Consider the following 14,225-nt stretch of genomic DNA (forward strand, 5'->3'; position numbering starts at 1 on the left):
TGGAAAAGTATTCTATGGACAGATGAGACAAAGATCAACCTGTACCAGAATGATGGGAAGAAAAAAGTTTGGAGAAGAAAGGGAACGGCACGTGATCCAAGGCACACCACATCCTCTGTAAAACATGGTGGAGGCAACGTGATGGCATGGGCATGCATGGCTTTCAATGGCACTGGGTCACTTGTGTTTATTGCTGACATAACAGCAGACAAGAGTAGCCGGATGAATTCTGAAGTGTACCGGGATATACTTTCAGCCCAGATTCAGCCAAATGCCGCAAAGTTGATCGGACGGCGCTTCATAGTACAGATGGACAATGACCCCAAGCATACAGCCAAAGCTACCCAGGAGTTCATAAGTGCAAAAAAGTGGAACATTCTGCAATGGTCAAGTCAATCACCAGATCTTAACCCAATTGAGCATGCATTTCACTTGCTCAAATCCAGACTTAAGACGGAAAGACCCACAAACAAGCAAGACCTGAAGGCTGCGGCTGTAAAGGCCTGGCAAAGCATTAAGAAGGAGGAAACCCAGCGTTTGGTGATGTCCATGGGTTCCAGACTCAAGGCAGTGATTGACTCCAAAGGATTCGCAACAAAATATTGAAAAAAAAAATATTTTGTTTGGGTTTGGTTTATTTGTCCAATTACTTTTGACCTCCTAAAATGTGCAGTGTTTGTAAAGAAATGTGTACAATGCCTACAATTTCTATCAGATATTTTTGTTCAAACCTTCAAATTAAACGTTACAATCTGCACTTGAATTCTGTTGTAGAGGTTTCATTTCAAATCCAATGTGGTGGCATGCAGAGCCCAACTCGCGAAAATTGTGTCACTGTCCAAATATTTCTGGACCTAACTGTATAAGCTTCATATACTAACAATGTCCTTCGTTGTCTATATCAACCAATCACAGCCCCTATTATTGACCTGTAGCTTCCAGCTCTATTGACTTTAATGTAGCAGGTTATTTGGCGAATAACTGTAAAACGCAGGGTTACATTTTCCCCACAAAACATTGTCTATGACGTCCCTTGAGTCAGATGACGTTCTGTGAAAACATTCGTAAAAATAAATGCGACAGTGCGGATTCCTTTAGTGGACATATATACACACACACAGCTTTATATATTAAATACCATATATACTCGAGTATAAGCCGAGGCCACTAATTCTACCACAAAAAAACTGAGAAACCGTATTGACTCCAGTATAAGCCTAGGAAGGGAAATGCAGCAGCTAATGGGGGGGTTTCAAAAATAAAAATATATCCCAATAAAAGGTACTGTGCCCATCTGTAGTAATGTGCCCCCTCCTTATTGTAATGTGCCCATCCTTGTGCCCCTTCCTTGGGCCTATTAGTAATGTGCCGTACAGAAAAAACAAATATAGTATAACCGAATTGAGTTCAAATTGTAAATGGAGAAAACCTCAAATTCCAATTAAAATGATTATCTTTATTGGTATATATTAAAAAGATGAAAAAACACGCAGTGGTTTTGCACACATAAGGACACATGAGAGGAGGAGCTAAAATATATGGGATCCCTATAGCACCCTATAGGACCTTGCTCCTACCTGCCAACGGAGGGTATGACACCGTAAATGTTTTGGGCGCCCCCGTTCCACGTCGGCTAGCCCTCACTGTGCCCTGAATAAATAGTGAATTAAGATATTAATTACACTGTTGATAGCCAAACAATAGTGATCAAACATACAGAGCATCAATAAATCTCAATGTATAGCAAACTACAGCAGGCTTCCAAAAATAATGGAAAGCTATACAGGACAAAAAAAGGGATCACAACTGAACACAATATGCGCTATTCCATCAGCCAGTTATTTTTTCCCCCCTTGTCCTGATATGTTATGGCCATCACACATGGAAAAACTACATCACAAAACAAGATTGCCCAATAGACACTGCACAGCCTTGATCTAGGCAAAGTGCATGCATACAATGCAGTGTTTGAGGGCAATCAGATAAACACATAAAGACCAAAACATATAGAGGTGAAAAATACACCCAGGGGAAGGAATTAATATCAATTACTTCCCTTCAAATGGATGTTCTGCATCGCCTCAAGAGCAACTTTGTTTTGTGATGTACTGCTACTGCTGTAGTTTGCTATACATTGAGATTTATTGATGCTCTGTATGTTTGATCACTATTGTTTGGCTATCAACAGTGTAATTAATATCTTAATTCACTATTTATTCAGGGCACAGTGAGGGCTAGCCGACGTGGAACGGGGTCGCCCAAAACATTTACGGTGTCATACCCTCCGTTGGCAGGTAGGAGCAAGGTCCCATAGGGTGCTATAGGGATCCCATATATATTTTAGCTCCTCCTCTCATGTGTCCTTATGTGTGCAAAACCACTGGGTGTTTTTTCATCTTTTTAATATATACCAATAAAGATAATCATTTTAATTGGAATTTGAGGTTTTCTCCGTTTATAATGTGCTGTACAGTAATGTCCTCCTACTGGTCCCCTTCTTGTCCTCTTCTGAAATAAAAATGATTCTCACCTGTCCTCCATTCCCGCGGTGACCTCAGCTGCTTCTTGTAGACCCCCTGACCCCTCCGTGATCGTGTCCAATGCACGTGGCTGCAGGCTGCCATCGTGGCTTTACTGCAGTTGAATGCTTCATGGCGGCAGCGGTGAAGTAAAGCATTCAACTGCAGTAAAGTGCTGACAGCAGTAGCGGTGGCCCCATGAACAGGACGCAATCACGGAAGAGTCTATCCGCCTGCGGTCTGCAAGAGGCACCCCTTGATGATCATGTCCCATGCACGGAGCTGCCGCTGTGGGATGCCATCGTGGCTTTACAGCAGTTGAATGGTTTGCTGCACAGCCGCCGCTGTAAAGCATTCAACTGCAGTAAAGACATAACTGCATCCTGCACTCCTGTGCATCAGACACTATCACGGAGGGGTCTACGTGCCTTGTGGTCTACAAGAAGCAGCTGAGGTCACTGCGGGAACAGAGGAGAGGTGAGAATATGAGAATAATTTTCTTTGTGGGACCCCGACTTTAGTATAAGCCGAGGGGGAATTTTCAGCTTTAAAAAAAAAAGGGCTGAAAAACTCTGCTTATACTCTAGTATATACAGTAGGTATATGGAGACACCCCTAGAACATATGTGCAGTTAGAAAGAACATTATGACTTTGTATTCTTAGTGTATAATAATCATCATTAAAAGGCATGTCAAAAAACCGAATATATTCGATATAGCTAGAGATATCTAGATATATACACACACATACATATATACATATACACGCACACATACATATATAATTATATATATATACATACATTATATATATATACATATATATATATATACATACATATACACACACACACACATATACATACATATATATATACACACACATACATACATATATATACACACATATATATATTATATATACATATACACACATATACATATATATATATATATACATACACACACACATACATACATATATATACATACATACACACACACATACATACATATATATATACATACATATACACACATATACATATATATATATATATATATACATACATACATACATACACATACATACATACATACATACATACATATATATATATACACACACACACACACACACACACACATACATATATATTATATACACACATACATATATGTACATACATACACACACACACACATACATATATATTATATACACACATACATATATGTACATACATACACACACACACACTTTATCTATATTTCTCTCTATCTATATCTATCTATATCTCTCGCTATCTAGATCGCTCTCTTTCTATATAGTGTAGAAATTCTTTAGTGTTGAGGCTTATATGAGAAAATCCAAGCAGGAGCAGCCAAACACAAAAGGAACACAGGGTGAGCTTAAGGCCAAATGAAGCAAAAAGTTTGTTCACATCAGCCATACTTTTCCCTCTTCTTGGTAGCCATCCAGGTCCCTGGGGCCAAGTGACGTGGTATAGCTTAGAAGGACAGGCAGCACAAGCGTAGGCGAGCAGCCAAGTAGTACTGTACAGTGATGTCACCTGGCGTGAGCTTCAGTATACTTGTGTGGTGAGGTCACGCTCCTGGAATCATGGCCAGTACAAGTCCCATAAACATGTCACAGGAGGTGAGCTCCTCTAGCCATGTGTAACAAAACTGGAGGAAGGTTTGTGACAAGTCGCATACTTTGGAAATCAGAACTATGCAACCACGAAAAAAAGACCACATTCCAGATTTTAAAGGAGAAAAATAGCTGCTTAGTGAAAACAGTCAGGACAAGTTCAGACCATAAACCATTATTCACACTTATGATTGATCTTTTTTGGGGACTAGACTAAGTAAAACATGCAATGCCATGAATAGGAACCGGCCATAAAATCCACAATGCTGTTAATCAGAATCCTCCATGCAATGTAGGAGGTTCTGTTGTTCTCAGGAGATTCCATGATTAGTTCTATAGAAATGCTGTAAAGAAGCTGATAGTGCCACTAGTGTTATCGTAGGCCACGTCACATCAGATATGTTGCAGACAATGTATGTGAATAAGAATTTAAAAACTTTATTTTGGCCGTAGGATATGTTCACACGTCTTTGGAGCACACGTCAGCCGCTCTTTCGGGGCTTTGTCTGAATCCCATTTTTCATGGCTTCAGATGGAGAGGCTAATTCACTGGGTATGTGCCCACGTAGTGGATTTTCTGCACACAAATGCATGTTTTGGCATCAAAAACGCAGCACATATAAATGCAGGGGGTTTTTTTTAGCACGTTTTTGCATTTTTTTCCCCAACGTCCTGGCAATCGGGGGGATTCCTGCGCTGTACCCCCGCAATCACTACCGGGTGTGCGGCTCATGTTACAGTCAAGACCCAGCTCTCTCTGCCAAGAGTGGTGCCCGTGCCACTCCCGGCAGTTTAACCCCCTAAATGCTGTTATTTGTGATCGCAGCATTCAGGAGGCAGGGAGAGGAATTGCTTAGCTCCCTGGCGAATGGGTCTCTAATGCGATCACAGGGACCCAATTGCTGCCATGACAACACTTGGTCGTCACCATGATGACCCCGAGTTACTGAGCTACAGAGAGCCTCACACACCATGACAGATACATAGTGTCTGAGGTGAATGAAAAACGAAGCATGGTCACACAACCTAATGAGGTAGACAGTCGCTTTACCAATATGGAGGTCAGGCATTGCCAGAATCCCATATTTCAGGGCTTCAGACAGAAGTTCCAATGAAGCCACTGACCTGGCAAAAAGCACATGAACCCTGCCACATTCAGACATCTGTATTAGTCATACTCGAAACAAGTGACTGAGACCTGTCCATTTTTTTATGCAATTTATAGGTCAAGCTTGCCCAATCAAAAAAACTAAATCTCACATGTCGTCTGTTTATCACCCAAGTGATTAGAAGTTTGAAAAAATGTTTAATTGTTTTGCATTTTAAAAAAATAGATACCACTGCTATGATAAAAATGGACAGACCAAAAAACAGCTGAAAATGGAAAGCAAAAAGCTGATTAAAAGCTGATAAAAGCGGTCCGTTTTTGTCTCATATGCAGAAAGAAAAAAAAAAAACAACAGATGGGAATGGCCCAATATCATTCATGATTTAGCATAAGCCATGAAGCGGATTTTTATGCTCGCACCTAGGATGTAGCCAATTTGCTGATACAGTTTTTCTGTTGGCAAAGTGCTAGGTATTGTGAGACCGAAGAGGACGGCTGTACGAATCACAACTATGCAGTGTGGGGAAACCGGTTTCAGCTCATCCCTTCTAGAACAAACATATGCACACTCAGTTTGCAAGAAGGGACGTGTTTATGGACTACTCACTCAGACTCTTCAGCAAGCAGCTTCATTGCTATGATTACATATAGGCCATTAACATGTAGTGATCAAAGCAAGGCTCATTTAATGCAGTTTTTCTTAACACTTCTAGGGATACATGAAAGAAGCTAAGCAGCCACTTTAAAAGGGTACTCTGAGTGCAGGAACAGTACAAACATTTTTTTTTTGTTAAAAAAAAAGTATATCTTCTCAAACTATAGAGCTGAGATGCCCAGTACAGTTGTATTATCCTTCCAATGCCCGTAATTCAGAGTGACGGGAGCTGCTCTTTACTGCTCCCCCTCCCCTCTGGGATGTTACATCACACCTCAGCACCAGCTGTTACTATTAGCAAGTCTCTTGATAATATCGGCTTCATGTTCTTGGACAGGAAAGCTGCTATTATCAGGAGACTGGCTGATAGTACCAGCATGGAGCAGGCCATGCCCCTGATATGCCCCCTATTAGATAGGGAAGCAGGCATTATCAGGAAACACATCTAAGGAGCAAGCCATGTCCACCAGATTCTTGGATGTGGAAGCAGATATTAACAGGACACCCAGTGGATAGGGCTGAGCAGTTGCTGTCACTCTGAATTAGAGGTGTTGTATAAAAAAAAAAAAAAATAGACCTGCACTGGAATTCTAATCTTTATATTGTATGAGTGCAGGCACAGTACCAATTTTTTAATCTCCCCAGAGTACCCCTTTAATGAGATAAGCCACTTTCTCTTGTTACGGCTGTTGCCTCGCACACTGACCAGCATTGCTGTGCATACAATTGTTGCTGGTGCAGGATCATGTGACCAGGCCTGTCCATAAGTCTCCTCCGACATTAATACACCACTTATGGAAAAGCTGCTTCTCTATTGGAAGAGACTGATGGACAAGCCTGGTCACATGATCCTCCATTAGCAACAATTATATGCACAGAAGTGCTGGTCAGTGGGTAATTTAATCTGCAATAACAAAAAGAAAGCGCAGGCCCCCTTTAAGGGCTCATTCATATGTCCATTCCATCTGTCCTGTTCCGTTCCTGTTTTTTTGCAGACCCATGGACAGGACCATCTTTTCAATGTCTTGTGTAGGATCGGATGGCACAGGAAAGCACTTCGATGTGTTTTTTTTTGTAGGATCAGATTCACACAGGATGTCGTATGTGTTCCATTATTATGGAACATGTCCTATTCTGTTCCGTCATAAAGGACCATGTCAAGTCAATGGGTCCGCAAAAACCCTGGAAGCCGCACAGAAGCACTTGTGTGACTTCCGTCGGGTGCCCGTGCATTCTGTGTCCCTCTCCCTGCCACAGCCCCGCATCCGCTCGCACTGCAGTGTGTGAGCAACCGCAGGGTTGATGAGCGAGCGGTCCGAGACTGACTAACGATGACGTCACGGGCTGCCCGCGATACCTCGTTTCTGAACGCAGCAGTCATTGATCTCAGTGACTAGCGCTGATGTCAGGAGTGCAGCGGCTTCCAACACCGCAGGTAATGTACTTCGCTAACCTCCTGAAGTCAGCGCTGGTCATGCCCTGCAGTGACCTGGGCTGACCTATTGATGTTGGCTCAGAACACTGCACTGCTCTCCCAGTCAATGGTGAATATTCTGTTCTTCATTGACTGGGACAGTGAGTATGGATCGTCGTGGGAACCCCTTATTGGATTACGCTGGACCCGGATTTGTTTTTTCTTTCCAATAAAATGGTGAAAGAGGTTATACGTTGGGGAGTGTTTCTTTCAAATATAAATATTTGTTTGTCATCTATTTATTTTTTTATTACTGACTGGGTTTGTCAGATACCCGACATCACTGACGCCATGACAACACTTACCTCTGGGCTTGATGCCAGGGGACATTACACATCTGGTATCAACCCCATATATTACCCAGTTTGCCTCCGCATCAGGGCAACGGAATGAGCTGGGTAATGTCCCGGGACTGTCGCATCTAATGGATGCGGCAATTCCGGCCAGCTGCTGGCTGATATTGGGAGCCCACCCAGCCTAAAAATGATGTGGGTCTTCCCAGCCTGAAAATAGCAGCCAGCAGGTGTGAGACTATCTTGGATGGTATCAAAATTGGGGTGGGGGGGGGACCGCACATCATTTTTTAAAATTCTTTATTGAGCTGTACTGTACGATATAAACCAGCCCACCGTCGGCTGATTTGTTGCAGTCAGACAGCTCTCACTCAGCGTGGGAGCGCGTCTGACTGTAACCAATCACAGACAGGGAAGGAGTGAATATGGTATGAGGCTAATGAACGGCCGGCTTGGGAAGATCAAAGTGCTACCGCGGGAGCAGTGCGATAGCCGTACCGATGATCAGTGAATATGTAGTGCTTGCTCCTACCACTTTGCCCCAGATTCTGTTCCCAATAGACTTTATATCAGGAGCAGCATGTAACCGCATACCCTGGACTGCATGTAATTCTCCTTCCGTGTTTTTTTTTGGAGTCCGCAAAAAAAAAAAAAAAAACACCTGCAAGTCACACGGATAACACACAGACCATATACGGAACAGGTCGGATGCGGATGCCACACGGATGTATCCATGAAAAAAACAGGACAGTTTTTTGTGGACCGCAAAAACGGAATGGTTGTGTGAATCTAGCCTAAGGCTGATGGTAAGGGATGATCATCTGTAGACAGCCTGCCACCGACCAGAAAGGGATAGCATATCCTAGCAACTTTCCATCACTTTTAAAAAACATGAAGACACCTTTAATAAAACAATATAAAAAAAAGTGAAATAAGAGCAGTAATGTAAAATCATACCTCCATAACGACTACCCATTTTAATGACTATGGCACTTCTGCTTTTGTTCTCCTCCTCAGCTTGGGCCATGCTCTGTCGTGCCTTCTGATAGGAATCGTCTGTAGCACATACAGTGATTTTATCCTGGATGCTGCCCAGACAGTCGAGCTTGATATTTCCATTGCTAAATAAGAGGATGCAAACAACACATCATATAAAAAGAAGCATTGTGTGTACACCCACTTAACATGTATTTTAAACCTAGGTCTAAGAAAAACGAGATCCAGGATTTCTGCACCAGCAATGCCCCCAATGGGATAAGAAAACCTGTTGGGTGTCTCTCCCCCACCTCATATTTCAACACACACAAATTCAAGCTATACCTCGCCATATTAGCCATTCATTGCAGAGATGGTGGTATTGGCATTCAAGCATCAGTCACATATGCTTCTCTAGAAAGTCAGTGTGGTTCAACAAGTCTCCAAAACTCCCATAAGGCTATGTGCGCACACAGTTTTGTTTCTTCAGCAAAAAAAGGCACCTCTGGTCGAAAAACACATAGAAAAACGCATGCATTGTTTTCGCATTTTCGGTGCGTATTTGCTCAAGCGTTTTTAACATTGTCAACAGCAAAATGCTCTCCAGGCTCTCTCTGACAAGGTGCAATTTTGGCTGCAGTTTTGGCTGCTGTTTGTGAACACAAAGATGTAGCGTGCGCATGTAGCCTTAAGAAGCAGCAACATAAGCAGTGTGCATCAAGGCCAAAAAGTGATTGCGAGTGATGGAACAGCATAGCACAGCAGTGCTCTGATCTTTCCAGAAGCTTGCACTTTGGATGGCTGATAGCCCGGCTCAGCTATGAATGGCTATGATGGGAATGACCAGTTAACCCATATGGCTGTATAAACAAAAATTGGAGGTAAAAAAGAAAAAAAAATCAAGACACATTTTAAAAGTGTTTTTTTTGCTCATAGAAAAGCTTTTATGTTGAAAACACACAAGCAAATTAGTACACAGCATGACCACGGTGGGCCAAAGATGTCTCATCTGATGCTCACTTACTCTTCAAGCTGCAGAGAAAGTTATTTCTGTAAGACACGGGGGGGGGGGGTTAGAAGACTCCCAAGTGCAGATCCAAGGTAAACAAGTTGTTAGCAACATCTCCGTAAATCAGCACATGGGGACCTTCTACTAATCTACACAGGGGGCACAAAGCACACCATAAGGCCCACCAAAGGTAGCTGCACCATAAGAAAAGCCATAACGTATCCCTTGTTCACACCAAGGTGTGTGTTCATTGTTAAAGAGAATCTATCAGTAAGGTCAGTCCTAAGCTATATATTTGGGCATGTGGGTAATAGAAAGCTTAGGCTGCTTTCACACCTCCGGTTTTTCCTGTGCGGCACAATCCGGCGTTTTGCAGAACAACCACAACCGGGTTTTTTTGCCGCCGGTTGCGGGTTTTTTGCATAGACTTTCATTAGTGCCGAATTGTGCCGCATGGGCTTGCGTTCAGTCCGGTTTTTGCCGCATGCAGCAGATTTAGCCGATGCGGCGGCCGGATGGAACGTTGCCTGGCACGTTTTTTTTACGGCAAAAAAAAACAACAACGCATTGCGCCGCATCCGGCATATGCGGCGGGATTTGCAATGCATGCCTATGGACGCTGCATGCGGCGTCCTGCGGCAAACACCGCATCCAGCCGCCGCATGCGGTTTTTTTCCACTGCGCATGCTCAGTAGCGTGCCGCAAGTGGCTAAAAACGGACTGGCTGCATGTCAAAAATGTATGCAAAGGATGCAGTATTGTCGCCGCATCAGTTGCATAGGTTTTAGAGCCGCATTGGCCGGCTCTGCTAAAACCGGAGGTGTGAAAGCAGCCTTAATAAGATGATATCTGCAATCTGAGGTCGTATTCTATAAATTTTTCTTATATGGGCCAGACACTGATCTCCCTGAGAATCTGAGTCTAGAGCTTATTGTATATGAAAGGAGATGTTACTAGAGTGAGACATGTAATGACTGACACTTTGCTCTCAATCACACACAGCTCTATACGGAGATCAGAACACAATAAAGCAGAAGTGAACTTTCATTACAAAACACATTTGCACTGCAGGTGTCCTCTTTTCAGCTTCCATCTCACAGGCAGTGTGTATCGGGAAAGCATAGTACAGCAGAGCTCTCATCACTAGAAAGGTGTCTGCACCGAGACAAGGTTTAACTCTTCTGTACGGTGTTAGTAATCAGGCACAGCTTTAAAGAAAAGCACCATGAGGGGGACAGCTATAAATACAGATGTGTTTGTAATGAGGCAAAGTTAATTTCTGTTCTACAGTGTTAGTTCTGATCTTAGTGTAGAGAGTGTGATAAAAATTGTCTGTCATTACATGTCTCATACTGGTAGCTTCCCCCTTTTGTATAAAACAAGCTCTGGGGGCAAATTCTCAAGGAGATCTGTGTCCGGCCCACTGACCATAACAGCTCATTTCCATATAAGAAAAACAGGGATTTCCCTGGTATAAAACATCAGATTGCAGATATCATTTTAGTCAACTTTTTTTTTTAAGCTACATATATACATGGCTTAGGTGCATTGCTCCTACAAAAAGATTACTCTTAACAAAACTTCATCCTGCTTGATAGAGTTATGGGTCAGCTATTTTTCCCATCATTATTTTAGAGCTATTGGTATTGATAACGGCAGCATAAGGCTAGGTTCACACTTCCGTTAAATTGTATCAGTCACAATCCGCTGCTCTGGTAAACGGAATCCGTTCGGCGGATTCTGTTGTTCCCATAGACTTGTATGAGCGGCGGATTGTGACTGATGATGCTGCGTTGCACCCTCCGCCCGACTGATCAGTCGTGGAACGACTGACCGCCGGGCGGAACGCAGCCTGTAACGTTTTTTGAGCAGTGCAATCCGTCGGATTTCGCTGCGCGTGCTCTCTGGCCCTCTGCACACGTCACCAGCTTTGCTTAGTTACCCGATATTTACCCTGGTTACGGTGCAAGGAGCCAGCGCTAAGCGGTGTACACCCGTCACCAAGGTAAATATCGGGTAACCAAGGTAAACGTCGGATGCTTTGCTTTACCCGATATTTAGTCTGGTTACGTGTGCAGGGAGCCGACACTTCCCTGCTCGGCCCCGCCCCCTCCCGCATGCCGCACATGTACACACACACACTTACACTCACTCACCTGTCCCCAGCCCTGCAGACCGCAGCACTGCCACCGACATCCTCATCGCCTGGCTCCGCCCCCCCACTCGGCTCCGCCCCCTCCTGCACACAACGGAGTCCGACAATGAAATTCTTTTCATTGTCATCCGTTGTACAACGCATCAGTCACATGCGTCAAGCGACCCATGTGACTGATACAGAACAACGGAAATGTGAACTTAGCCTTAGAGATCTCTGTAACACAGACAGTAACTGTGCTATACCTACCCACACTAAAGGGAACAGAAATGTATAAAGGTATGCGGATGTGCAATATGCTACAAGCCCTCTTGCGAAAAAGTTAGCAATTTCCTCACTGCTCCAGAGCCCAACTTTTTGGAATGAGGTTTATACTTTTTGCCATCAGTACTACTGCTAAGAAGTGAAAACATGCAGCGGTGTCCATAGATGGCCACGGTTTATAATATATACCCCAGTTGAAATGCAGAGAAGGAAAAAAAAAAAAAAAAGTTTGGGGCAAAGGTATAAAATATCTGCTCAAGAGAATAATGTGTGAGCTGAAACAATGGGGGGAGTTAAAGGGAGCTTGTCACAAGGATTTTCCCTTATGAGCTGCGGCAACCACAGTGAGCTCTTATATACGGCATTCTAGAATACTGTATATAAGTGCCCATGCCGCGCAGAACAATTTAAAAATACCTTTGTAGTAATCTCCTAGGGGTCGCCCTGGTCTGATGGGTGTCACTGGTCGCGGGTTTGGCACCTCCTCTATTTTGTGAGATTGCGGTCCTACTGCCCAGCTCCGAGTGCATGACGCATTCTGTGTCAGAGAGTAGTGTCCATTGCACTCCTGTGCATACGCACTTTGATGTGCACCCCTCCCCCATTAGCCACAGGTGATTTTATAGTCTAGTACCAGGTTCCTACTTGCCCATACACAGAGGTTTTTAACCCAGAGAGAGGTGTTAGAGTAGGTATCCTGTATGCGAGATATGCCTTGATGTGGCTACCGGGCAGATATAAAAATTGCTATTTTTGTATGCTAAATATCTTAATCTTTCCTAGATTTCCTGAAGCAATTAGGTATGTATTCTTACACTTACGGTTTACATGCTTTAGCATTTCAGAGTGCAACATTCTTTTTTTGTTATTATTATAGGTCATGCTCAGTTTTGCACCTGTTCAGACTGCATGTTGGGAGTGCAGCCAGGTCCATTACCTAGAAGTGGACTTAGGCCTTAGCCACATGGCATGAAAATCGTAGCGAGTGGAATGCGATATTTTATTGCATTCCACTTGGACCAATATTAGTTTGAGTCTCAGCACCCATGAGCGATTATTTTCTCCGCCCTAATTGGACCGAGAAAACATTCGCAGCATGCTGTGACTAATGCGAGACTCTCTCTCGCACTCATTCAAGTGGGCGAGAGAAAAATCGCACTGCACTCGCAGTACACCGGTGTACCGCAAGTGCAGGGCGAGAATGGCAATAGCCAGCAACGGAGGCGAGAGGGAGATAAATCCTTCCCTCCCCTCCTCCTGCCTGCCCCTCCTTAGTGCCGGCCAGTCCCCTCCTCAGAGCCCGCCCACCCCACAGAGCCAGCCCTCTCCCCGCAGCTGAGGTCCGATCGCATAATCAGTCTTCAGTCGCAGGGACACTCGTCTCCCGCTGTGCTGCCAGCGTGAGCGAATGTCATGCGAGGATCGTAGTAGATCCCCGTGTGGCCCCGGCCTTACTTCAAAAATAGATGAAAAAAAACAAAGTTGATCCAGGAGATTGCTAAAAGACCTAAAACAACATTTAGGCTAAGTTCACACAGGGCATTTTTGGTGCGCTTTTGAGGTCACAAAGATGCACCAAAATCCATGCATTTCCTTCTCCCAGCAAAGTCTGAGATTTCGATTTTGCTGTCCACACTGGGCATCTTTTGTTGGCTGCATCTTGGCTGCGTTTTTCAAGATGCAGCCAACATGCAGCATGTCAATTCTTTTTGCGTTTTTACCGCACTTTTGAGCACTATAATCAATAGACATCACTTACAAAACGCAATGGGCAAAACGTGGTAAAAACGCATCAAAAGCACCTCAAAAATGAATGCATTTCTTACGCGGGTGCATTTTCAGAAAAATGAGATGCATACTCAAGATGCACTCAAAACGCACATAACAAAAGAGGCCCTGTGTGAACATACAGTAGCCTAAAGGAGTTGCAGGAATTTCTGGCAAGTACTGCGTGTGCATTGTATGACAACCTTATCCCATACTCGTCATATGTCTGCCAAGTAGTGTACAGTGGCAAAACAGAAGTTTTTCCTTACAAATAAAAACATCCAAGCCTGACTAGATTTTCCTAAAACCTATATCAAGTCGAATGGAAAATATGTTATGGCCCAATGAACCA

The 14,225-nt window shown here is 43.6% G+C and overlaps 1 protein-coding gene across 1 annotated transcript in view; it reads right to left on the reverse strand.

Moving 5' to 3' along the window:
• Window positions 1–14,225, reverse strand: part of ELL (elongation factor for RNA polymerase II) — a 110,564-nt gene that overhangs the window by 36,812 nt on the left and 59,527 nt on the right. The window contains exon 4 of the mRNA XM_075337853.1: window positions 8,661–8,824. Within this exon, the coding sequence (XP_075193968.1) occupies window positions 8,661–8,824 (164 nt within the window). The remainder of the gene's footprint in view (window positions 1–8,660; window positions 8,825–14,225) is intronic.

The sequence above is a fragment of the Anomaloglossus baeobatrachus genome, chromosome 1, assembly GCF_048569485.1.
Source record: "Anomaloglossus baeobatrachus isolate aAnoBae1 chromosome 1, aAnoBae1.hap1, whole genome shotgun sequence".
NCBI lineage: Eukaryota > Metazoa > Chordata > Amphibia > Anura > Aromobatidae > Anomaloglossus > Anomaloglossus baeobatrachus.